This window comes from Myotis yumanensis, unplaced genomic scaffold, assembly GCF_028538775.1.
Source record: "Myotis yumanensis isolate MYYU_CA2020_CCGP unplaced genomic scaffold, mMyoYum1.0.hap1 SCAF_22, whole genome shotgun sequence".
In the NCBI taxonomy this organism is placed as follows: Eukaryota; Metazoa; Chordata; class Mammalia; order Chiroptera; family Vespertilionidae; genus Myotis; species Myotis yumanensis.
Genome location: NW_027223773.1, coordinates 6,643,018 through 6,668,501, shown reverse-complemented (window position 1 = coordinate 6,668,501; position 25,484 = coordinate 6,643,018). Strand labels below are relative to the sequence as shown.

At 43.6% G+C, this 25,484-nt stretch overlaps 1 protein-coding gene across 4 annotated transcripts; it reads right to left on the bottom strand.

Moving 5' to 3' along the window:
• Window positions 1-1,068: 1,068 nt before the first annotated feature.
• Window positions 1,069-25,484, bottom strand: TAF1A (TATA-box binding protein associated factor, RNA polymerase I subunit A). Of its 4 annotated transcripts, none has more exons than XM_070401016.1 (12): window positions 25,415-25,484; window positions 23,516-23,692; window positions 21,358-21,527; window positions 17,559-17,672; window positions 16,107-16,305; window positions 13,028-13,158; window positions 11,914-12,072; window positions 11,264-11,330; window positions 9,358-9,481; window positions 7,348-7,502; window positions 2,544-4,245; window positions 1,069-1,590 (listed from the first exon to the last, which is right to left on the bottom strand). In XM_070401016.1, the coding sequence occupies exons 2-11, from the start codon at window positions 23,634-23,636 to the stop codon at window positions 4,133-4,135; spliced, it is 1,353 nt and encodes a 450-aa protein (XP_070257117.1). In that variant the 5' UTR covers window positions 23,637-23,692; window positions 25,415-25,484; the 3' UTR covers window positions 1,069-1,590; window positions 2,544-4,132. The 4 variants fall into 4 exon arrangements, with proteins under 4 accessions (XP_070257117.1, XP_070257119.1, XP_070257120.1 ...); XM_070401018.1 differs by having other exon boundaries at window positions 23,516-23,689; window positions 25,415-25,480; XM_070401019.1 differs by having other exon boundaries at window positions 23,516-23,638; window positions 25,415-25,470.

Below are 25,484 nucleotides of genomic sequence, written 5' to 3'. Positions count from 1 at the left end.
CGGGGGCCGCCGGCGCGTCCGCAGCGCCTGGGAGCCGGCGCCCCGCGTGCGCGGCGGGAAGCGGAGGGGCGTGCGCGGCGGGAACTCGCGCGCGGGCTGCGGGGCGGGCGGAGGGGGCGCTGCGCCTGCAGTTCGCGCGCGCGGCCGGCAGGTGGCGCTGCGGCGCCGGCTCGCGCTCGCCTCTCCCCACGCCGCACCCGCACCCGGAGCGTGGCCAGCGCGGCTGTGGTCGCCACGTGGCACCCCGGCCTCGCAGCCCAGCCCGGATCCCGGGTCCGGCCCCGATCCAGAGGGAGGGGGAGAGATTTCCCCAAAACAAGCAGCCCACGCCGCTCGGGAAGCCAGTGCCTGCAGCCACCCTCATGGCCCCGTGTTCCCCCTGAATTCCAGAATGCGCGTGACTGCAGAGCCATGAGCATCTTTTCTGAACGCATGAGTGTGCCCACCCACGACCTCCTCCCCGCGCATCCCGGGCTGGAGCGGGATGAAGGGCTGTCTAGCCGCGTGTGGCCTTGAGGCTTGAGTCGCGGCCAATCCGGGTGGAGATGTGCAGAGCATAAAACACAGCCCAGACTCAGAAAACTTAGTTCCCAAAAAAAAGAAAAAAAAGAATGTAAACTATCCCACGAGTAACGTTGTCACTGATTATGTGCTGAAGTGCTAATATAACAGATAGAGTGGATTACATAAAATATAGTTACTTTCATTGTACCTAGCTATTTTTTAAAATGTGGCTAACAGAACATTTTAAAGGAAGTACACATGTGGCCCATGTTTGCAGCTCTCCTACTGCTGCAGGTGTAGGGAGTGAGAGCCCGGCGACCTTGAGTTCAAGTTCATTTTTAACCAGGAAATTCTGGGGCAGGCAGAGGCCTCTGGGTCTGCACGCAGGGAGCGTGGCACCGGCTGAAATGAAACCAAATACCTCCCCAACATAATTGTAAACTCCACAAAGGGCAAGAGAACATATTCTCTATTTTAAAATACATTTTATTGATTTTTTTAGAGAGGAAGGGAGAGGGACAGAGAGTTAGAAACATCGGATCAGCTGCCTCCTGCACACCCCACTACTGGGCATGTGCCCGCAACCATGGTTTTGACGGAAATCGAACCCGGGACCCTTCAGTCCGCAGGCCGACGCTCTATCCACTGAGCCAAACCGGTTAGGGCCAGAGAACATATTCTTTAAATTGACTGACGTTGGGAGTGATGCATGGACCTCTGTACGCCATAAGCATCTGTAGACACAAGCGGCAGGTTTTTAAAAATTATATTCAAAATATTGTGGGGCGTGTGGGGATGGTTTCCGGGTGGGGATGGACGCGTGGCAGTTCACGGGTTCATCTTGGCTCGCTGGACTTCAGCTCTGCAGAAGCACACACGCTGGTTGGTTATTTTGCCTTCCTGTGGGCAGGGTGTGTGCAGGGAGGTGAAGCGTCCTGAAGTCCGGGAGGAAATGGGTCCCACCCAGGCAGGAAAAACACTCCCACTTCTCACAGAAGGGGCAGCACTTCGCTGGTCCGGAATGTCTGTCTGCAAAGCCATTTCAGACCCTGAATCACCCTGAGATCAGGACCACGTCCTCGGAACCTGCAAAGGGGGTAACCATGTTAGGGGGGAGCTTTTCTTGGAAAAGTCAGCACAGGCCTCCTCCTCCTAGACCTGGAGTATATGTGGCGTGAGAGTGAAATATGGTTCTCAGGCGAATGCCACACATTGGGGCGATCAAGAGGTATGTGTCCTTTTGAACAAATGCTGAGTTATTACCTTAGGTCGTAGTATTTACAAAACAAAATAGAGACCTGCGGTGCCATTCCAGGCCAGGTTTGCAGACTAGCGCCCACAACAGCCAGGAAAGAATTTTAAAAATGAAGGGCTGCTACACAGCTCGGTATTCTGCATGTATAGGGTGTCCCAAAATTCACACAAATAGTAATTTTGATAGAAAACACAGGTTTATAATTAAAAATTGTAAATTTTGTATTGATTCATAAAGTATACAGTATAGGGTTATGTATGGAATAGCATATCAGGTAAATGGCCTCCACGGCTCTGCTGGCACATACGCACTCTTTTGTTGAAATTTTCCATGACCGTTTTGCATAAATGTGGCTGAATTTCTATGAGGCTCATTTTCATCTTGATGGCTTGGGGTTCAGAGAATCCACGAGTGATTGTTGAGAAACAAATGCATCCACAAAGTGTCACTGTTTGGTGCGGATTTGGGGCTGGAGGCATCATCAGACCATTCTTCTTCGAAAATGTGCGTGCGTATGTGCCAGCAAAGCTGTGGAGGCCATTTACCCGATGTGCTATTCCATACATAACCCTATACTGTATACTTTATGAATCAATAACAAATTTACAATTTTTAATTATCAACCTGTGTTTTCTATCAAAATTACTTCTTGCGTGAATTTTAGGACACCCTTTAATAAACAAGCCCTGGCTAACATGGGAGTCAGTACAGACAGTACGAATGGAGTGTGGTCTTCGGAACTCCGCTAAAAGCTAGCAGTTGTGACCTTGGGCAAGTTACTTACTCTGAGGACCGGACTTCCTTCTGTGAGCGAGGGATGATTCAGAGGATTTGTGGTGGCGCCATGACGAAATGTAAAGCCCAGGGTTCTTGGTTAAGTGTTGTCAATTATCAGTCACAAAACTGGCTTCAGCTTTCACGGACCTAAAGCAATGTCAGTTGTGGATTCTCACTGCCCTTACTGTGCAGTTAGGTGTGTGGATTTGACACAAGGCTGGCCCCTTGCGGTGGTAGCTGTAACTTGGTCATGCTGGTTCTGTGAGGCACCTTCTTGTCTCAGATGTTTATCAGAAGGTTGGGTACTTGTTTGTTGATAGTCATGTCTTACTAAATATAAAATATTGAAGTAAATGACTGACAAAGCATAGTATGTCCCCCAATTTTCTGGTACAGTTTAAAATTAGTGGGAATATAAGCCAAGAGGGGAAATACATGGTTTGCCATCTAAATATTGGATTTTCTCTGAAGTCAGTGAGCCTTCACGGAACTCAAAGACTAGTTATGTGAACAGTAAACGTGTGAGAGCCAAGACAGTTTTGAAGAAACACTCACTCTCCAGTTTTCCCAAGAGGTTATAAAGTTCAGCTCATACCCCAAGCTTTCCCACTGGGCCTACTATGTGACCCTGGGACACTATTTCATTTCCCATCAGTCCTACTGTGTGACTGGAACACTATTTCATTTCCCATCGGGCCTACTGTGTGACCCTGGGACACTATTTCATTTCCCATCGGGCCTACTGTGTGCCTGGGACACTATTTCATTTCCCATCGGGCCTACTGTGTGCCTGGGACACTATTTCATTTCCCATCAGGCTTACTGTGTGACCCTGGGACGCTATTTCACTAGCTGTTTCCTCCCCTGCCCAGCTGCCTACTGCTATACCTTGTTTCCCAGAGAATGGGGAGGACTCGGGAGCTCCAAAGCATGGCTAAAGATTGCTGTGCCGATAAAGAAATAAATGCAAACAAGCCTAGAGCCTTCTGAAGCTAAGCCAGCTGAAACCAGCCAGCCCTTCCACCTTCTCTGACCCAGATTCCTCTCCTAGAATCAGGTCACTCAGCCCCAAACTGTCCCGTGTTAACACCAAAGGAGAAAGAGGAGAGTCCGTTTCTAGATCTTTCTTGGTTTCCAACGTTTCTCCACAGAACTCATCACCAAAATATTTGTCATGATAGTAAATCCAACACAATCACTTAGAATCTGAAATAAGAATATAAATTCATTTAACAGCCCCACAGTTATGTCTTATTGCACAAAGTCAGGCAAATTATCTGCAAATAACAATAACGGCTGTAGAGGTGTATTCTCTGATTAAATAAATATATATTTTATTTGAAAATTATTCCTTAATAAATATTATATTTAACAGTACAAAAAGGAAATATATTTATTTACCAAGAACAAAGGTAGTGAGACTGTTTCTCCAGCTACAACTACTAGTAAGAGAAAATATAAAGATATATAAAAATAACTTTTTTGTAGCCATATAAAACTACCTTCTTATATGGTTTAAATAAATAAGTACATTCAATAATTATCCATTAAGCTACTACCCTGTAGCTACTAATCTGAAATAACTAAAATTCAGTATCAGGGTCCTGGATTTACAATACTGTGTTTTTTCACTAACTTCTTCATCCGCTTAAATTTCTTCCTTAAGTCTTGATGATCTTGTTTTGAAATATACCGAAAATATCTACAACCTAAAAAATAAATAAAACAAAGCAAAATAAAGAAAAATAGTTTTAATACTTATCAAATCCTTCAAATATACTTCTACATTTTTAGCTTTGCTTCATTCCTGGCATATTAATGATTATGGAAACAGAGTGAGTTTTACTGTCTATACCAGTGATGGAAAACCCTAACTTAACTCTGGTGCCGTGTCACATATAGAAATTTTTTTATATTTGCAACCATAGTAAAACAAAGACTTTTATTTTTGATATTTATTTTTATATATTTAAATGACATTTAACAAAGAAAAATCAACCAAAAAAATGAGTTCGTGTGTCACCTCTGACACGCCTGTCATAGGTTCGCCATCACTGGTCTATACCAACACACCTAAGCACACTCTCAGAGCATCGCCAATGAAATGTACCGCTTGCTACACACGAAGATGTTTCTGGTCCATCAACATTAAAGCATCAACTTTAGCTGGTTTTCTAAGCTGCCTACCACACTCTTACTTAGGTGATATGCATATTATATGCATTCATATATTAAATGAGCCTTCTCCAAAAGCAAATTATTCTAGATTCCTTCTCTTTTTTGTTGTTGTTTTGTAAATATATTTTTTATTGATTTCAGAGAGGAAGGGAGAGGGAGAGAGAGACAAAAACATCAATGATGAGAATCATTGATCTGTTGCCTCCTGCACACCCCTTACTGGGGACCAAGCACGCAACCCAGACATGTGCCCTTGACCAGAATCGAACCTGGGACCCTTCAGTCCCCCAGCTGATGCTCTATCCACTGAGCAAACCGGTTAGAGCTAGAATCCTTCACAAAGTTAGCTTGTAAAAGCAGCAAAAGAGGCATCTATAATAAGAAGGAAGTTATCTGTAGAAAACCTTGATGTAAAGCATTAGAATAAATAAACCATAGGTTAGGTCAGGAGTTATCTAGTCATTCTAACCACTAGCAAGTAGCTGGATGGTGGTCCTATAACTCTGCCAAAGGTGACTGGTGCCCATCTGAAGTTCTGCCAGGTCCTCTTGCCCATTTAAATATTGGATTGTTTATTTTTGTTGTTGTTGAGTTGTATACATTCTTTATATACAGTGGGGCCTTGACTTACGAGTTTAATTCGTTCCTTGACAGAGCTCGTAACTCAAATTACTCGTATGTCAAATCAATTTTCACCATTACAATGAATTGAATGCTGGGCTGATGTTGTTGCGTTCACTGTGAAGTTCGCTGCGCCAACTAGTGGTGGGGTATCTGAAGCTGGCTCGTAACCCGAATTTTAGCTCGCAACTCAAAGCAAAAAATCGGCCGAGAGACGGCTCGTATCTCGAAAAACTCATTAGTCGGGACACTCCTAAGTCAAGGCCCCACTGTATTTTGGATATTAGCCTCTATCAGGATTGTTTGCAAATATCTTCTCCCACTTAGTTGGCTGCCTTTTTATTTTGTTGATTTCTTTTGCTGCACCGAGTTTTTTAGTTTGATGTCGTCCCATTCATTTATTTTTGCTTTTGGGGTCAAGTTCACAAAATCCACTCTGAGACCAAGGTCCCTAGTTTAGTACCTATGTTTTCCTCTATGTATCTTACTGTTTCGGGATTTATATTCAAGTCTTTAATCCATTTTGAGTTAGCTTTTGTGTATGATGTCAGATAGCAGTTTAGTTTCATTCTTTTAACACTTGGCTTGCCAATTTTCCCAATACCATTCATTGAAGAGGCTTTCCTTTCTCCATTGTATGTTTTTGGCTTTTTTGTCAAAAATGAGTTGCTCATATATGTGTGGATTTTGGGGCTCTCAATTCTGTTCCATTGGTCTGTTTGTCTATTTTTCTGCCAATACCTTACTGTTTTGATTACTGTAGCTTTGTAGGGTAATTTGAAGTCAGGGAGTGTGAAACCTCTGGCTTTGCTCTTTTTTCTCAGTATTGCTCTCGCTATTTGGGGTCTTTTGTGGTTCCATACAAATTTGAACTTTTGTTCTACTTCTTAGAAAAATGCCACTGGAGTTCTGATGGGGATGGTACTCCATCTGTATCTTGCTTTAGGCACCATGGCCATTTTAGCTATGCTAATTCTTCTCATCCAGGAATAAGCTTATCTTTCCATTTCTGTGTCTTCAATTTCTCTCAACAATCTCTTGTAGTTTTCCATGTATGGGACCTTCACTTCCTTTAAGTTTATTCCTAGGTATTTTATCCTTTCCGTTGCAACTGCAAATAGGATTGTGTGTTTTCTTCATTTCTTTTTCTGATGTTTCATTTTTAGTTTACAGGAACACAACAGATTTCCGTACACTGACTTTGTATTCTGCACCCTTTACTATATTTATCTATTGTTGTTAATAGTCTTTTGGTGGAGTCTTTAGAGGACCCGAACGGACACTTTACCCAAGAAGACATATGAATGGCCAATACATATATGAGAAGATGCTCAACCTCACCAGCTATAAGAAAAATGCAAATCAAAACCACAATAAGATACTACCTCACACCGGGTAGAATGGCTACTCTCAATGAGATAAGAAGTAACAAGTGTTGGAGAGGATGCAGAGAAAAGGGAACCCTGCTGGTAGGATTGTAAATTCATGCAGCCTCCATGGAAAACAGAATGGAGGCTCCTCAAACCATTAAGAATAGAGCTACCATCGCCCTGACTGGTTTGGCTCAGTGGATAGAGTGTCGGCCTGCGGACTGAAGGGTCCCAGGTTCGATTCGGTCAAGGGTATGTACCTTGGTTGCAGGCACATCACCAGTGGGGAGTGTGCAGGAGGCAGCTGATCGATGTTTCTCTCTCATCGATGTTTCGAACTCTCTAACCCTCTCTCTTCCTCTCTGTAAAAAATCAATAAAATATATTATAAAAAAAAAAAAAAAGAATAGAGCTACTATATGACCCAGCAATTCCTCTTCTGGGTATCTACCCCAAATATTTTTTAAAACACAATCATAAAGATATACATATCCCTATTTCACTGTAGCATTATTCACAACAGCCAAGACACAGAAACAACCTAAGGTACCGCAGTAGGTGAGCTGTCAGATGAAAGAATGGTCATACTTCGTATTTCAAAATCGTCTAGAAGAGACTTTTAGATAAAAAGAAAACACGTACCTTTTCCTAACAATATTCCAGCAACAAAAGCTTTCTCATAAGCCAAAGCTTTGTCCTCCTTCCAATCACTTTTTGCCCAAAAGGAGCTGAAGTGAAAGCCTGGCCACCAGTTTTTCCTGGAATTCCACTCTTCCTGAACCCAGGCAAGGTGACTTCTGGAAAAGACAAAGGTCACTGTCAGAGACGGATCTACGCTGTCAGAACGGGGACTGAAGCAGAGCCTATGAACGATGAGAGGAAGGCGTTTTCAGACCAACGTCTGAGTCTGGCAGTGGGAGGGCACACGCATGAGACCACATCCGTCTGGTTCTCGTTGATCTCTATGCCCTATTTTCCATTGAACTAAACAGCCAGCTCAGTATAGTGCAGTGGTTAATACCAGAGACTCTGAAGTCAAAATCCTGATTCAAATCTCAGATCTCCCATTCGCTGTCCATGTGACCCCGGCCAAGGTGGGTAACCTCTCTGAGCCTCAGTTTCCTTGAGGATATTAATGGCACCGGCTCTTAGCATTGTTATTAAGATTAAACGGGTCCAGCACTACAGCAGTCTCATGGAAAGCTCCTGGCAAATGTTCCTTAAATGTTAGCTATTATTACTACGTAAAAGTTTCTTTAAAACCTCATTGTAAATTACATGCTGCAAAGAATTCCTATCCGGATGCAGATATTATCATACAAATGCATGAACACACGGGTCTGACAGTTGAACCGGACAAGGCTAAGGGCTCATGAATGATTTAATTGAGCAAATACACATTTAGGACCTATTTGTGTCCTGTGGCAGAACTCCTACAGGTTCAACAACTGAACAGGACATTTCTCTGCCTTCAAGAATCTTATGGTCAGCAGGGGTTCAGATAGGGTTTAGACAGGGCTTTCGATCTGCAGAATGGTTTACAGTGAGTATATCAACATAGAACACGAAAAACATTTTATAATCAGCTCTGTTCCATCCCCAGGATCAGGTCAGATCTGAGGCCTGAAACAGGTTCCCACTGATCATGAACTTCCTAACCAACCCAAATGGATACAATGAATTAATGAAACTATTTATTTTTTTAAATATATATATATATATTATTGATTTCAGAGAGGAAGGGAGAGAGATAAAGATAGAAACATCAATGATGAGAGAGAATCATTGATTGGCTGTCTCCTGCACGCTCCCTACTGGGGGAATCTAGCCCACAACCCGGGCATGTGCCCTTGTCCGGAATTAAACCTGGCACCCTTTAGTCCACAGGCCGGAGCTCTATCCACTGAGCCAAACCGGCGAGGGCTGAAACCATTTTTTTATATCCCTTCTTCTCACAAAGTAAAAATGTGACACTAATGATGTTATGATCAAAGCCATTGTTTTTGATTCCCAGCTCACAACGGACTTAAGAAATATTTGCTGAATGAATAACCTTCCATGATCTTATGAGGCCTTAAAAACCGCACTGAAAACTATTGGAAACAGCTGGGAAGAAAGCTGCTTCCCATGTGATTTTAGAAGTTAAGAACATGAAAATCCCAAAGAGCTTTACAAGAGTCCAGCACGGAGTGGGAGTGACCCCGCCTCGTCCTGATTTCCAATTTGAAAACCAACATATTCCCTAACCTAACAGTGGTACTTATTTTGTTAACGTAAAAAATCTTGAGAGAATTTTTGTATGTTATACTTGTGAATTTATCTGTCCTTGTTTTTGATAAAATCAGAAGAAAGCAGCAGAAGACACAGTTCAAGAAAGGTCACTGGTTCCATTCCTGGTCAGGGCACTTGCCTGGATTTCAGGCCCAATCCCAAGTAGGGAGCGTGCAGGAGGCAGCCTATCAATGTTTTTCTCTTTTCCTCTCCCTTCCTTTCTCTCTAAAAGCAATAACAAATATTTTTTTTTTAAATGAAATCCAAAAACATAAACAAATACCGTATTTGCTTAAAAACTGACATATTATCAGCTCTAATATTGGGAAATATTATTATTTGTGCTGACCCAGTAATGAATACCATGCGTCTCTTACTTACCCCATTAAGATCTGTCTGAGATATTTTGCCAAATATTGCCAAGCAGTCATGTTTTTAGTGCATCCAGCAAAATCTAAGACACCGAATAGTACCTCCAGCCCCAGTTTATGGTGCTCTTCTTTGTCTGCAATGGTCACAGCAATTAGGATTCACATAAGAAACTGAGGCACACAAAGCTAAAACAAACATTTCACCAGCTGATACAACATTACTGAACCATAAGCCCTCTAATTTGGCTAAAAATGTAAAACAATTCATTGTCCTTGTACTCTCCTGTGAAGACTCTGAAAAATTCAATAATTCAGTCCATGCTACTAAAGTCGGAATGCGGATTCTCATCTCCGAATGGGCTATACAACTGAATGCCTGAGTTAGGGGCATCCATCCCCCATCCCCACAGTCAAACACCCATGTCTGACTTTTGACTCCCCAAACCCTTAACTACTAATGGCCTACGGTTGACCAGAGGTCATACTGATCACACAACCTCTGTCTGTTATGTGTATTATATACTGTACTCTTACAATACAGTAAGCTAGAGAAAAGAAAATGTTATTAAGAAAATCATGCCCAGCCAGTGTGGGTCAGTGGTTGAGTGTCGACCAATGAACCAGGAGGTCACAGATGGATTCCCCATCAGGGCACATGCCCGGGTTGTGGGCTCGATCCCCAGTGTGGGGCGGGGAGGAGGCAGCCTATCAATGGTTCTCTCTGATCACTGATGTTTCTAGCTCTCTCTCCTTCTCCTTCCCTCTCTGAAATCAATAAAAAAATATATATATTTTGTAATCATAAGGAAGAGTTACAGCATTTATTGAAAAAATCCTGCATGTAAGGGGACCCACACAGCTCAAACCCATGTTGGTCGAGGATCAACTGCATTCACCGAGAACATTGTTTAAAGCGCCTGCCCTGTGTGGGCAGGTCACACACTGTCTCCTACGAGGAGAGGGAATGAGACAGGCTCGATACCTCCTGGATTTAAGCTGGTTTCTCCCTATGAAGCTACATTCTTCTCTGTATGGAGCTGCGAGGCAGCAGTGATTGAAACGAGGCGAGTTATATATACTACAGCCACTTCTCTTTGGCCGACTGCTGCCTAGCATGCTACAGCAGCATCAGCAAACTTTATTTGTAAAGGGCCAGACAGTAAACATGCAGGCCAGGGGTGGGCAACCCCTGGCACGCGTGCCAAACATGGCACGCCAGTAACTTTTGCTGGCACGCGAAACCCTCTTATAATCTTCCATTTACAATTGTGAATCTTTGTTCTCAGTTTTGTTAAGTCTCGTAATAGGAGTAGCCTGACGGATGAAAGTAGTAGCTCGTGCATATCTCTGAAGGTCACGAAATATAAACCTGATGTAAAATCTCTGTCATCAGTGATGCGGCAGCAAAAGTCCCACTGATAATATCAAACGGAGTCATAAAGTTTTCTGTCAGACTATCAGTGGACATGTATACATTAAAAATAAATGTATTTTTCATCATCATATACTGTGTTCTTGTCGCTCGAATGAATTTTATTATTTCTTCAAGGTTCTTCACATACGTACACCTTAAAGAGATATCAAGTAGGCGTAACATGTTCTCAAAAAATTAGGGTTGGCACGCAGAAGAATTTTGAGTCAGAGATTTTGCTGGTTTTGGCACGCATTCGCAAAAAGGTTGCCCACCCCTGATGTAGGCTTTGTGAGCCGCATGGTCTCTGTGCTGCTGCAGTGCAAAAGCAGCCACGGACACCAGGGACACCAGGGACACCAGGGACACCACGCCAGTGCATGGAGTGGCTGGGCTCCAGAACTCAGGTCGGGTGAGCAATGGATTTGGCCCGGGGACCTTGGGCTACTGACCCCCTCGTCCACAGCGTGTCTGCCCGCAGGGATGTAAAACACACAGGACTCACCTGATTTCCTCAGTAACCTATGGAATTCCAACATCAGTGTATGAGACGGTACAATCTGATACAAAATCTGGAAGAAAGGATAATCTTGTGTTATTTGCACATTCAAAAGGCATTTCTCAAATGTCAGCTTACTTTTCAAACACAGTTCTTACTCTCGAATAGCCCTTTAGTGAATGAATCACGGATTTAACAGATACTTAGCTTTTACCCAGTTTCAATTCGGGTATAGAGAGGATTCTCTGTAAAGCTATTGTTTAAAAATCACTGATAATAACTAGATAATCAGAGGTGTAGGGGAAACAGATGGAGACTTTTTATTTTCTCCTTATACATTTTTTATACTGTTTACCACACTTAAAAATTTAATTTCTTTTCAGAAGTCAAAACAGAAAAAAAATAAAGGAAAAAATCTATTTCACACGGGCCCAGCCAGTGTGACTCAGTGGTTGAGTGTCGACCCATGAACCATGAGGTTCCCGGTTCGATTCCCGGTTGGCGTACATGCCCGAGATGCAGGCTCGATCCCCAGTAGAGGGCGTGTTGGAGGCAGCTGATGGATGTCTCTCCCACCGACGTTTCTATCTTTCTATCCCTCTCCCTTCTTTTCTCCCTAAAAACCAATTAAAAATCTTTTTTTAAAAAATCTATACCTTAAGCACACTTATGAGTTTCTCTCTTGGTGCCTTCTCCCTCTTCAGGAAGTTGTATAAGTAGACGTGCGCGTTCGGATTGGATGGGAACTTTTCGTCGTAGGCATAATTAGTGAGGATCTCTCGGGCCCCATCTTGATCCCCATAGAATTCCAGCATCTACATTAAAAAAAAAACACATAGTATCTTAGCTAAATTCTGTCAGACAGTTACATGAAAGATAATGCACAAGTTAATGATGGGCACAAAAACATCATAAAACTGAAAAAGAGCATTTGCTGTGGGGTATGGTGGTCACGCCCGTTTCTGCTCTCCGCAGCATGTTACAGCCCCTGGGGAGGGCAGAGGCCGCTTACAACAAAGGCCTGCTGGCTTCCCACTGTTTCCTTATCCTATTTGTTACTGAAAAACGCAACAACTTCACATAAGAACTGTTCCTATAAGAAATGAAGCGCTTACAGCAGAGCACTCTAGGCTGGAAAGAGAACACAGGACGTCACTCGCCTCGGTGCCCTACGTAACGTCAGCCACAAAAGGGGTGCGTGGGAAGTACAGTCCCTTTCATCCCACTCCAACGTTACCCGGAAACTTCCAGGCTCCCCAGCATCCGGCCTCAGAGATGCTTTTCTGACAACACAATGACCACTTCAGCACTCAGGAAGCATTCACAGAGCCAATTAGTGTGAGGGTTTATTCAGTGCCTCGGGCCAAGGCCCGCTGTCCTTCCGTCATGACTCTGGGGTGACAGCCGTTATTCTTCACCCGATATATCTTGACCTAATTTCAGATTTCTGTCCCCTTCCGTTCTACATCCCATCGAGTCATAAAAGATCTTTCTGCTTTTCTTTTAAGCTCGATAAGAATACTATGGAGTTGACATTTACGACTATATTGTGATTTATTTTATAAATATTTGGCCATGACATGTTATCCAGCGGTAAACACATACAAAAGCAGCATTTACAGTATACTAGTAAAATAAACAAAAAATGTTCAGGCCAAAAAGAGAGACTTTTTTTAAAACAATTTCTAAATATTCGTTTCCTTCTGATCAGTAGAGGTTAGGCTTATAGTAAAAAGGAAACTGATAAAATGTTATGAAAAGTCTACTTACCTCTACATAGCTCTTCACAAAAGGGTCCCAAACTCCAGGCGTCTGAATCAATGCAGAGAAGTTGGTGGACGTCTTCCAGCTGTGCTTGAACATGTTCTGAGATGCTGTGCTGTAAGCATAGTCATCCTCATCTAATCAAAGATCAAAGACTTTTAAGAATCACTCAGAATTGACTGCAGAATCAGCAATCAGTAACTACCCACAAGAAAAGCTCAGGCCCTGATGGCTTTGCTGGTGAATTCAAACGTTGAAAGGATAAGACTGATTCTTCACAAACTCTTCCCAAAAAAAGAACAGAGGGAACACTTTCCAGCTCACTCTATGAGGCCAGTATTACCCTCAGACCAAAACCAGACAAGGACAACACAAGAACATGAGGGACCAGTCTTTCTAGAAACACAGATGCAAATATCCTCAACAGAATACTAGCAAATTAAAATCAGGACAGTGGTTTTCTCAAGGCAATGGAAGGAGAGGCACGGGGCGGGGGGTGGGGGGGATGGGACTTCATGGTGACAGCAATGCTGTGCCCCTTAACCTGGGTGGCAGGTACATGGATGTTTGTTTTGTAATTATTCATTCTACCACACATTTGTTCTATACATTTTTTTTCTGTCTGTATCCCTTTTATTCTATATCCCATCGAGTTATATAGCAGGTCCTCAAATAATATCTTGTGTTCAACATCATTTTGTTATACTGTTGATGACATGTCGACTCTTGTTTATATCAATCAGCCTGTGGTAAAACTGGTTTTATCACATGTCATTTCGCTTATTAAAGTCACAGAACCTATCAACGATGTTAAGTGAGCACTTACTGTATGTCATATTTCACAACCTTAAATGTGTAAAAGAAAGTTAGTCTTTCAAAGGCAACAACTAACAGACAATCAAAATACTTTTTGGTACCAGTGCTACTTTTTAACCAAAAAACTAACTCATCCCCCCAAAAAAGAGGGATTGGTATTCTCTCCCCAGTAGATCAACTGAATAAATATCAATATGGACTTGGAAACGAGGTGATAAGAGGAAAGCAGGTAAGAAATGGTATAGAAAACTTTTTTTAAAAATTGATTTCAGAAAGGGAGGGAGAAGGAGAGAGAATCATCGATCGGCTGCCTCTTGCACGCCTCCCACTGGAGATCAAGCCCGCAACCCGGGCATGTGCCCCGACTCAGAATCGAACCGTGGTTCATAGGTCAACGCTCAACCACTGAGCCACACCGGCTGGGCTAGAAAAACATTTTCAAGCAAAAAGGCAGATCCCTGAGTAAGTCTACGTTGGGTGTGAACTTCCTGTGGAAGGAAGGTTCCCAGTCGCCAAGTGCATGAAATCCAACGAGGGCAGGCCACCGCAGCAGCAAGGGATGGTTATGTGCTATGTCCTTAGGAACTTGGTTATACAGAACTAGCCATAGGTTTTTTCCTATTAAATAGACAATGGAGGCTGGAAGTCACGTAAAGAGCTCCACGTGTCATCCCTTCTTCCTCTCCTGTTGCTACAGAACAACGAACAGATCAGCTGTAGGAAGGGCCTGGACCATCTGTCCGTGGGGGAGATGCTGTCAATGCCAGGTTCCAACGGCTTCTGTCATCAAATATTTGCTTCAGTTCTACCAAACCACGTGTAAGAAAGTAAATATTGAACTGAAAACTTACCTCATCAACATCAGCAAGCCTGTTTTTTTAAAAAAAAAATATCACAGCAGGCATTGTAGCGAGGTGAACTGAAGAAACAGCAGACAGACACGGGACCTCGAAAGATGTGACTGGTGCAGACAGGGTGATACAACAGAAAACACACAGGGAAAAGCTTAGAGCAATTACAAAGCAAGAGGCGAAGAGTCCAATACCACAGGCTGCACAGGAGGCTGATCTATCGGGGTCAAGTGTAAGAATAAGGGGTCTACCGAGTCTTGAAGGGCGGAGGGCATTCTGGGTAAGGGGATGGCATGAAGACCACACAAGATTATCATGATGAAGACCGTGCCTCAGAAGGGTCTTGGGAGAGGTCGGAAGTAGGAAGAGGGAAGGGAATTCTGAGGTTAGTAAAATCACATGACCAGAGACCAAGGAAATACTACTTATCCCATAAGCATAATAAGAAAACACTGCTTACCACACACGACACAATAAATACCAAGACTGAGATTTGGATAGAAAACAAGAAGCCCCACATGTGCCTTTCTTTCCATTGTCTTGAGAAAACCACTGTCCTGATTTTAATTTGGATTAAAAAGGGGTTAATCCCAAAAAGAGCTACGGAGAAAAACTAAACAAGAGAAAGGAAATGAAAACAACCTATAGCTTTGAAGAACACAGATGTGGCGCTAGCACAGGATATCATCACCAGTAAAAAGCAAGAGAAAGGGAACCAAGTTTGAGATGGACACATGGTCAGTTTCTGGTCTGATCCAGAGAAGTGTCTGTGCCCAGCTGGCGTGGCTCAGTGGTTGAACGTCGACCCATGAACCAGGAGGTCAGTGTGATTCCCGGTCAGGGCACAGGCCCGGGTTGTGGGCTCCATCCCCAGTAGGGGCGTGCAGAAGGCAGCCAATGAATAATTCTCTCTCATATTGATGTTTCTATCTCTCTCCCCGTCCCTTCCTCTCTCTGAAATGAATAAAAACATATTGGGGGGAAAAAAGAAAAGAAAATGGTCTGTTATGACCTTTGTACAGAGATGAAACAACTTTATCTTGCTCTATTCTTTAAACATAGTATTCTGAGAAACAACATTATAAAACACACTAAACCCCATTCTAAACCCACAAGAAGAAACATTTTTGATATGCAAAGAAAATGATCACCTTTCCTGGAAATCATATTTAAAAACAGCAATGAATCTAAAATGGTCATAAACCTAATTTATGAATCATCTAAGTTTTGTCTGAAGAGGTTTTTGATACATTGATAGGTAAAAGATGATGGAGAATTTTACATCCATAGAAACATCTGCTCTCTGTAACATCTGGATAAAGCTCAGCTGGGCGGTCGGAGATTCGATTTACTCCTTAAGGTCCCTGTGTCCCTCTGATCCAGAATTATCCCCCAACAGTTCACTGGTACCCACTCACCAAGCTCCGACAGTTCCTTCTTCTTTTTAGACCAAGTGTAATATTGCAGGAGCCCTTTATAGGCCTGAACGAGGTTGATTAACGCCTCCTGGGAAGACGACTTTTCACCGTATCTCCACGTCTCTGCCTGGCTGAGATTTCTGCTGGCGTCGTCGAACATCCCGTGATGCAGAAGGTACAACGCGTGTTGCAAGGAGATCTGCAACCATAATGAGAACATGTGCCATGACCTGTTGGGTGCTTAGAACACCATTCATCAGAAAGCTCAGTAAACACAGGATGTATGTTGGGCCGAGATCTTGGCAGGACACACATGATGTAACAACACTGTCCCCGTCATCCAAAATTTCCATCCAGCAAAGAGGGAAGAGGTGTGGAGCAGCACGAGGTGGGTGAGAGTGAAATGATGTCAGCTTACAAAGAGAGGACCGCGCGATCTAGGGAAAGAGCCTGTGCCCTGGGGACAGACAGTCCTGCCTCAGATGCTGCCCCAAAGCTGCATCAGCAGAGAGGAGCCTGGTGGTTGCCAAGGGCTGAGGGTGGAGGAGGCGGGAAGATGTTGGTCAAAGGGCACACATTTTCAGTTATGAGATGAGTAAGTTCCGGGGACCTAATATACAGTACGGTAACTAGAGTTAATGACGCGGAATTGTATGCTCGAACGTTCCTGGGAGGGTAGAGCTTTAATGTTCTCACCATAACAACAACACAACAGTAATTATGTGAGAAGGAGGTGCGAGCTCACCTTATTGTGGCAACTCTTTCATGATGCGTATGTGGATCAAATCATCACACTGTACGCATTAAACTTACACAGTGTTATATGCCAATTCTATCTCCATAAAGCTGGGGGGAAAACGTTTTCACATATGCAAACTCCCAATTTGTTTAGTTCAATCCTTTTCCAAAAGTGCCGATTGCTAGAGAGCTCAAGCGACTTGAGCAAAGGATGAGAAGGTGGTCCCTGAGAGGGCTGGTCTGGGCAGCTCGAGACATAGAACGAGCAGGTATTTTAACTCAGAGGTCAAGGTAGGCGACAGGAAACAGAGAAGTAGGCGGTTCTCACAGCACTGCTTCCTTTCAGCTTCTTATTTATCCAGGTCCCTAACACTCTGTCTAGGTCAGTGATGGCGAACCTTTTGAGCTCGGCGTGTCGGCATTTTGAAAAACCCTAACTTAACTCTGGTGCCATGTCACATATAGAAATTTTTTGATATTTGCAACCATAGTAAAAGACTTATATTTTTGATATTTATTTTATATATTTAAATGCCATTTAACAAAGAAAAATCAACCAAAAAAATGAGTTCGAGTGTCACCTCTGACACGCGTGTCATACGTTCGCCATCACTGGTCTAGGCCTTTGACCTGACTACTTATCTCACTGCTGAGACCAGCTGTTTTGTTGAAATGAACACTGCAAAGGTAAATTCACAAAGCCCACATTCTTACCGTTAAGTAATTCAAGACGCCAATATTTTTCATCCTGTCAGCAAAGGTATTAAAAGTCTCCACGCTGCTTTTGGGGTGATAGTAGAGAATTTCACTTCCGAGTTTCCAAATAATCTGTCAAAACAGAAATTACTAACAAAAATGTAAAATCTTTGCCTTAACCAATGTCTGCCTAAGAAAGCTATTTTTTTTTTTCTGATTATTTCATTCAAAAGCAACCTATAATTTCTTTTCCTAGATACCACCTCCATCATTTCACTACACTTCACCCAGTGAAACTACTACTGTATCACATGTGATTAAAACTTTCCCACCGATTAAAATACCAGGTAACTATGATAGTGCCATTTTTAAATTAGTCGACTAAAGAAGGCAGGCAGTTGAGATATACAACTGAAGATAATATTTTTAACTAACATAGGAGAAAAACCAAATGAGAGCAATGGACTGGATGTGAGAGGAAGGAGGTGCCAGCTCAGCGAGCTCCCAGCGAGCTTTCTAAATACTGACTATGTGCAACCTACATTTAGGGCTCAAATCTAAGAATGTGTATCAGCTACGGACAGATTTTAATAGAATATATGTTCTCCCCAGAGCACCGTCATGCTGCTGACAGAACTTGGAGCTCTTCATTTCCCATGGGCGTGAATCTCTGTTTCTCTTACCCCACTTTAAAGTGATTCAGTAACATTGACCTGAAAGTAAACTTAGGTGAATTTTAAATCCGTTATTTCTATAAACATACAGACTGGTGGTTTGGTGTAACCATAAAATGCATCTTCCCAGCTTAGAGAGGTCAAGATCTCATTTGCAGAATGCCAGACTGGAGTCTTTTGGAGCCTAAAGAGAACGTGGAGACTACCTATCACAGTGGACTTCAACCTGGTTGTACACAAGAACTACCCGTTAAAAATAAACACTGCAGCCCTGACCGGTTTGGCTCAGTGGATAGAGCGTCAGCCTGTGGACTGAAGGGTCCCAGGTTCGATTCTGGTCAAGGGCATGTACCTTGGTTGCGGGCACATCCCCAGTAGGGAATGTGCAGGAGGCAGCTGATCGATGTTTCTCTCTCATTGATGTTTCTAACTCTCTATCCCTCTCCCTTCCTCTCTGTAAAAAATCAATAAAATAAAATAAATAAATAAAAATAAACACTTCAGGGACTCAGACTCTGATTCAGACCTGGCACAGAGCCCCGTAATCTGCGTGTCCAACAAAAGTCCTAGACCAGTGGTTCTCAACCTTCTGGCCCTTTAAATACAGTTCCTCATGTTGTGACCCAACCACAAAATTATTTTCGTTGCTACTTCATCACTGTCATGTTGCTACTGTGATGAATCGTCATGTAAATATCTGATATGCAGGATGGTCTTAGGCGACCCCTGTGAAAGGGTCGTTCGACCGCCAAAGGGGTCGAGACCCATACACAGGTTGAGAACCGCTGCCCTAGACGATTCCAATAGAGCCGAACAAGCGCCTAGAAACCCCTGATCCGAGTCCCTCACTTCACAAAACAAACTCTGGACAAAAAGAGCCTGTGACTTGCCCAGTGATCTAAAGATGCATGAAACGTTAGTCCATAAACTGAATTTTCAATCAATGGGAAAACCTTTTCTTTCAGATTGTTTTTGGCTCTATTAGGTATCTAACTCATACAGTGGTTACTGTAACTTGGCCAGCGTGGCTCAGGGGTTGAGCAACATCGACCTATGAATCAGGAGGTCAAGGTTCGATTCCTGGTCAGGGCACATGCCCAGGTTGCAGGCTCAATCCCCAGTGTGGAGCATGCAGGAGGCAGCTGATTGATGATTCTCGCTCATCATTGATGTTTCTCTCTCTCTCTTCCTCTCCCTTCCTCTCTGAAATCAATAAAAAATATATTTTAAAAAAATAAATAAAACTATTTAGATTTCCAGGTGAATTATTTCGGACAAACTGTTTTTTTACTGAACAAATTTAACCATATATGCGAGGCACTGTTCCAGAGCCCTGCCCTACTGGAAATTACATTCTACTATAGAGAGACTGACAATAACCAAGAAACATAATAAATAAATTGGCAAAAACTATGGAAAACAAATGGAGTGGGATAAGGGGACCCGAGGGACAGCTGGAAGGTGGAGAAGGGTGTACAGCGCCAACTGTAGTCACACTGGGCCCCGTTGAAAATGCTAGAGTGAGTCCTGAAGACCTTTCCAGGTGAAGGAAACAGCTAAGGCAAAGGCAACCAGGCAGGTAAGAGCCTGTCCGAGTAAGAGAAGGAAGGCGGTGAGGATGCAGGGGAACAAACAAGGAGAGTGACAGATGAGGTCAGAGAGAGGTGGGGGGGAGGGGGTAGAGGGAAGACATGTAGCACACGCAGGCATCAGGAGGGCGCTGGCTTCTACGTGCAGTGACATGGGAAGCCACCGGGTCTTCAGCAGGATCATGTTTTAAAAGGATCACGCTGAGGCCACATGTTCATTAGTCACAGAACTTGGGAGCAAATCAAAACCACCAGGAGAGGTCACCTTCACAACCACTAGGACAGCTGTACTCAAAAGACAGACAATAACAAGTGTTGGCAAGGATGTGGGAACCTGGAGCCCTCCCACACCGCTGGTGGGAGGGTCAAATGGTGTCATCGCTCTGGCAAGCAGTCTGCCAGGTCCTCAAGAGATTAAACTGCTCCCATGCGACCCAGCGATTCCGCTCCTGGGTACATACCCAAACATCCCGACCACAACCTGTACGGAGTGTCCAGCAGCCTTATTCACAATAACCACAAAGTGGAAAGAATCCACATGTCCAACAACTGACGAATGGACACATGAAATGAGCTATGATCTATATAATGGAACACTGCTTTGCAATAATAAAAAGGAATGACGTACTAATACACGCTACAATACGGGCAAACCTTGACAACATTATGTACAGTGAAAGAAGTCACTCACAGAGACCACACATTATATGGTTCCACTTACATGAAATCTCCAGAATAGAAAGTCCTAGATTAGTGGTTGCCAGGGGCAGGGGGAGAAAGGGGGAGGGTGAAGAGAAAAACAGGGACTGAATGCAAGTCCGTAGAGGATTTCTTCTTGGGGGGGGGACAAAAATGTCCACATTTAGACTGTGGTAATAGTTGCACATCTCTGTGAATATCTATGAAAAAACCCTGAACTGTATACCACTGAAATGGGTGAATTGTATGGTGTGTCAACAAAACAATTTCTCACTCGCCCTAGCTGGTTTGGCTCAGTAGATAGAGCGTCAGCTACAGACTGAAGGGTCCCAGGTTCGATTCCAGTCAAGGGCACATGCCTGGGTTGCGGGCTTGATCCCCCATGGGGGGCGTGCAGGAGGCAGCTGATCAATGACTCTCAATGTTTCTATCTCTCTCTCCCTCTTCCTTCCTCTCTGAAATCAATAAAAATATATTAAAATAAATAAATAAATAAATAAATAAATAAATAAAACTATTTCTCTCCTTCTAAAATTAAAAAAAGCGTCGCTCTGGTTGCTGTGCTGAAACCAGACCAGGAGGAGGAAAAGGGCAAACAGCGGTCTCAGCGGGATGGCAATGGCCTGGATCAGGGGCAGCCTGGTCAGACCCCAGTGAATCTGAAAGTACAGCCAACAGGACTTTCTGATGGTTTGGAGATGGGACATGAGAAAAAAAAAGAGGACTCCAGAGTCTGGCCTTAGCAGTTAGATCCATACAACCACCATCTTCTGAGACGAAGAAAATGTGGTGAAGATCAGAACCGTTTCTGCCAAAAGAAACTGAAGCTCCCAGGGATCGGTGACCTCTCCTCACCTCGGGGGCAGCCTGCCGCTTGTTGCTGTCCGAGTCTTCCAGGATCTGCAGATAACTGTGCATGTACTCGGCTGCTCGCTGCCACTGATGCTTCAGCAGGGCTTCTTGGATGAAACTTAAACAGGCACTTGTTGTCTGAGCAAAATCCTTCTCCTTTTTCCCTCTGGTCGCTATAAAAATTAAAGAGAAGAGTCTTTTATGTATTTTTTAATATGTCTTTATTGATTTGAGAGAGGGAGAAAGATAGAAACATCAATGAGAGAGAATCATCGATCGGCTGCCTCCTGCATGCCCCCTACTGGGGATCAAGCCTGCAACCTGGGCAAGTGCCCTGACCGGGAATCAAACCATGACCTCCTGGTTCACTGGTTGCTGCTCAACCACTGAGCCACACCAGCTGGGCAAAGAGAGGAGTCTTTTACCCAGTGACCCCAATTCAACAGCTCAAAAACTTACTTCTGATAAGCATAAGTGTTAACAAGGAGAACAGTGGGTATTACCTTAATCCAGCCCATCCCAAATATCAAAGCTAGCTTCACTTCAAACAAACTCTCCCACACTATTTTAACTAGTTTTAGCAAATGAAAAAAAAAAAAAGTCTAATGTGGAGATGTGTAATTTGATGTTCTACCAGAGTCAGCAAACCCTTCAAATCTGTATCCATCACCCTTTCATTCTTGTACTAAACAATCTGAGTAGAATTGTCCAAGAGGGCCCCAAACGCATCGTCTCAAGTCGTTAGAATGCGTAGAAATCATTAGGGCCATCCTAGGCAAGCAGGGCCTTTAGTACCTTCCAGTGTTCTGAAAACAAGAGGTGGGCTTTAATGTTTTTAAGGACTGAGTTCCTAGTAACTCAATGACATTAAATGCAAATTAGACTAAAACAGTTTTGTAGACAGTAGCATTTAGATCTCTAAAGAACTGACAATACGGGCCTAACCGGTTTGGCTCAGTGGATAGAGCGTCGGCCTGCGGACTGAAAGATCCCAGGTTCGATTCCGGTCAAGGGCATGTACCTTGGTTGCGGGCACATCCCCAGTAGGAGGTGTGCAGGAAGCAGCTGATCAATGTTTCTCTCTCTTTGATGTTTCTAACTCTATCCCTCTCCCTTTCTCTCTGTAAAAAATCAATAAAATATATTTAAAAAAAAAAAAAGAATTGACAATACGGAAAAAAGGGGACATGTGTAATATTTCAACAATAAAGATTTAAAAATAAAAAAATAAAAGAATTGACAATACTCATATTAAGGATATTTGGAATTAGTTACAACCCTGTTATAGGAGCAACTGGTTGCAGACTGCCACTCCTCTTCCCTTTCCATACCTCTAGGGGACCCCCAGGGACCCCCAGTCTTTCAGCTCAGGCACCCTTACTCTGGCAGTACACAGACTAACAGGTACATGCAAACATAGTTTTAGAGCAATCAACTTCCTCCCATACCCTTTCCTAAAATTGATCTCCTAGAGAACTGTGCCTACAGTCAAGGCTTCGTGAACAAAAGCAATATGAGTTGCCTTAAGGTGAAAATGGAGGAGAAAGTGAATGACTAACACATCCAGCACTTAAAGTCATTTGAGATTCCGTTTCCTCACCTTTAAAATGCCTAGCATCGCCCTGGCCGGCTTGGCTCAGGGGAAAGAGCGTCAGCCTGCGCACCGATGGGTCCCAGGTTCGATTCCGGCCAAGGGCACATGCCTGGGTTGTGGGCTCGATCCCCAGTGTGGGGCGTGCAAGAGGCAGCCAATCAATGATTCTCTCTCATCACTGATGTTTCTATCACTCTCTCCTTCTCCCTTCCTCTCTGAAATCAATCAGTAAATATATTTTTAAAAATAAAATAAAATGCCTAGCATATAGATTTATAGCTGATTAATTTAGCCAATGTCAGGGATATAGTAAGTGCTCAGGAAAAAGAAAAAGAAAAAGACACGTGTATCTGCCATAATACAGACTATTATTAATTCAAAGGAAAAGAATTCTAAAACAAAAAATCATCTATTTTTTTATTTCTTTTTGGCTGTAGCATAAGAAATTGTCATCTATGTATTCCTATCCTGAAAAGTGAACCAAGCTTGGTTATTCATGTTGCATTCATATGGGATCTTATCCTCCCTTGCATGGAGGGTAAAATGGCTGTAGGGTATTTTACTTACCCACACTTTCTACTTGCTTTTGGAGCCACGGAAGGCACATTCCTGAACGAGGGCGGACACTGGTTTCCACTGGGTCATCCTCTGGCGTGGGCCTCAGCAAGTCTTCGCTGAAATCACTCATACCTACTTCAGACCGAGAACATCAGGTACTTTCTGCACGTCTTAATTCACAGCCTTCTGGGTTATACAGAAGAACAGACATTTCTTAATCTAGCAAATAACACTTGATCAGCAAAATTAATTGTATCCTGTAATTCCTTTTAAAAATATAAATTTGGGCCCTAGCCGGCTTGGCTGAGTGGACAGAGCGTCAGCCTGCGGACTGAAGGGTCCCAGGTTCGATTCCGGCTTAGGGCACATGCCCGGGTTGTGGGCTCGACCCCCAGTGCGGGGCGTGCAGGAGGCAGCCAATCAATGATTCTCTCTCATCATTGATGTTTCTATCGCTCTCTCCCTCTCCCTTCCTCTCTGAAATCAATAAAAATATTTTTTTTTAAAAAATAAAAATATACATATAAATTTGTCAGCAACAACCAAAATAAATGACCCATTCAAAAAAAACAGACAAAAACTATGTTTCAAGAAAACACCAAGATAGATAAGATACCTGCCCCTTGATTTAAAAAAGAAAACAACTCAAACCTAAAGGAAGAAACAGCAGCCCTGGTCAGGTAGCTCATTGGTTAGAGCACACACCCATTACACCAAGGTTTGGGGTTTGATCCTGGATCAGGGCACAGACAAGACTCAACCAATGAATGCAGAGATAAACGTAACAACAAATTGATGTTTCTCTATCTCTCTCAAATCAAATAAAGGTATATATTTTTTTAATTTTTAAAAATGTAATAAAGGGAGAAACAGCAAAACAATGTATAATAACAAAACAGTACAATAATAACAGCAATAGTAGTAGTTAACATTTACTGGGCCCTTTTTATACATCGGGCGTATAAATCATCTAATTTAATCCTTACAGACACCCTGAAGTAAATACTATTATTTTCTCCCATCTTCATGTTGAAAAAAAAAACTGAGGGTCTTAGTGAAGAAACCTAACCTGGCCTGACGTCACAAGCAAGGTGAGGACAATATTCTATGAACCAGAACTTCAAATTACTTGGCCTGAATGGAGTTTGGGGTCTGTGCGCAGGAGGGGACCGGAATGCAGAAGTGAGGGCGGGAGAGAATCTAGAAGGACAGCCCTATGCCCAGCTGAGTCTGGACTTAACCCTCAAGATGCTCCCCTATCCAGTTTGGCTCAGTGGATAGAGCGTCGGCCTGCGGACTGAAGGGTCCCAGGTTCTATTCCGCTCATGGGCATGTACCTGGGTTGCGGGCACATCCCCAGTGGGGAGTGTGTAGGAGGCAGCTGATCGATGTTTCTAACTCTCTATCTCTCTCCCTTCCTCTCTGTAAAAAATCAATAAAATATTTTTTTTAAATCAATAAAATATTTTTTTTAAAAAAAGATGCTCGGGGCCCTCTCCCTCGCTCCCCACTCCGATGGCTCGTTAGGTCCTGCTGACGGCTGCCTGCTGGCCCTTGAATCTGCCCCTTCTCCGCAATCCTGCGCCGGCACCCTAGCCAGCACCTTCACACTGGGTCCGGCTTCCTGCACTCGCTTTCCAACTAGTAGTGACCTTGCCTCAGATTCAGCCACTCCACGCCACTGCCTGCGTAGATCTTCCAAAACCAGGCTCTAGAGTCCGGAGCATGGGCTTTAAATGGCACCAGAATCGGAGCCCCACGCGCATGCATTTTAACGAGTCCATGTAGAAGCAGCTCTCCCTTTCCAAATTCCCCAAGGCTGCAGGGGCGTCATGCATTTGCCGAGTTCGCCAAAGTCCCTCCACCCTCCCGCCGGCGGTGATGGACTGAGGGTACCGCGGCACTCACCGCCGGCAGCAGGACCTCTCTCGCACCGCCCAACGCAGCCCGGGCTCCGACCCCGCCAGAGCAAACACCG

Coding starts and splice junctions, on each gene's coding strand:
- TAF1A (XM_070401016.1), bottom strand. CDS start 23,636: ATGAGTGATTTCAGCGAAGACTTGCTGAGGCCCACGCCAGAGGATGAC. Junction 17,673..21,357: donor AGCGGCAGGCTGCCCCCGAG/GTGAGGAGAGGT, acceptor CTGTTTTGACAG/ATTATTTGGAAACTCGGAAG. Junction 13,159..16,106: donor GAAGGAACTGTCGGAGCTTG/GTGAGTGGGTAC, acceptor ATCTTTGATTAG/ATGAGGATGACTATGCTTAC.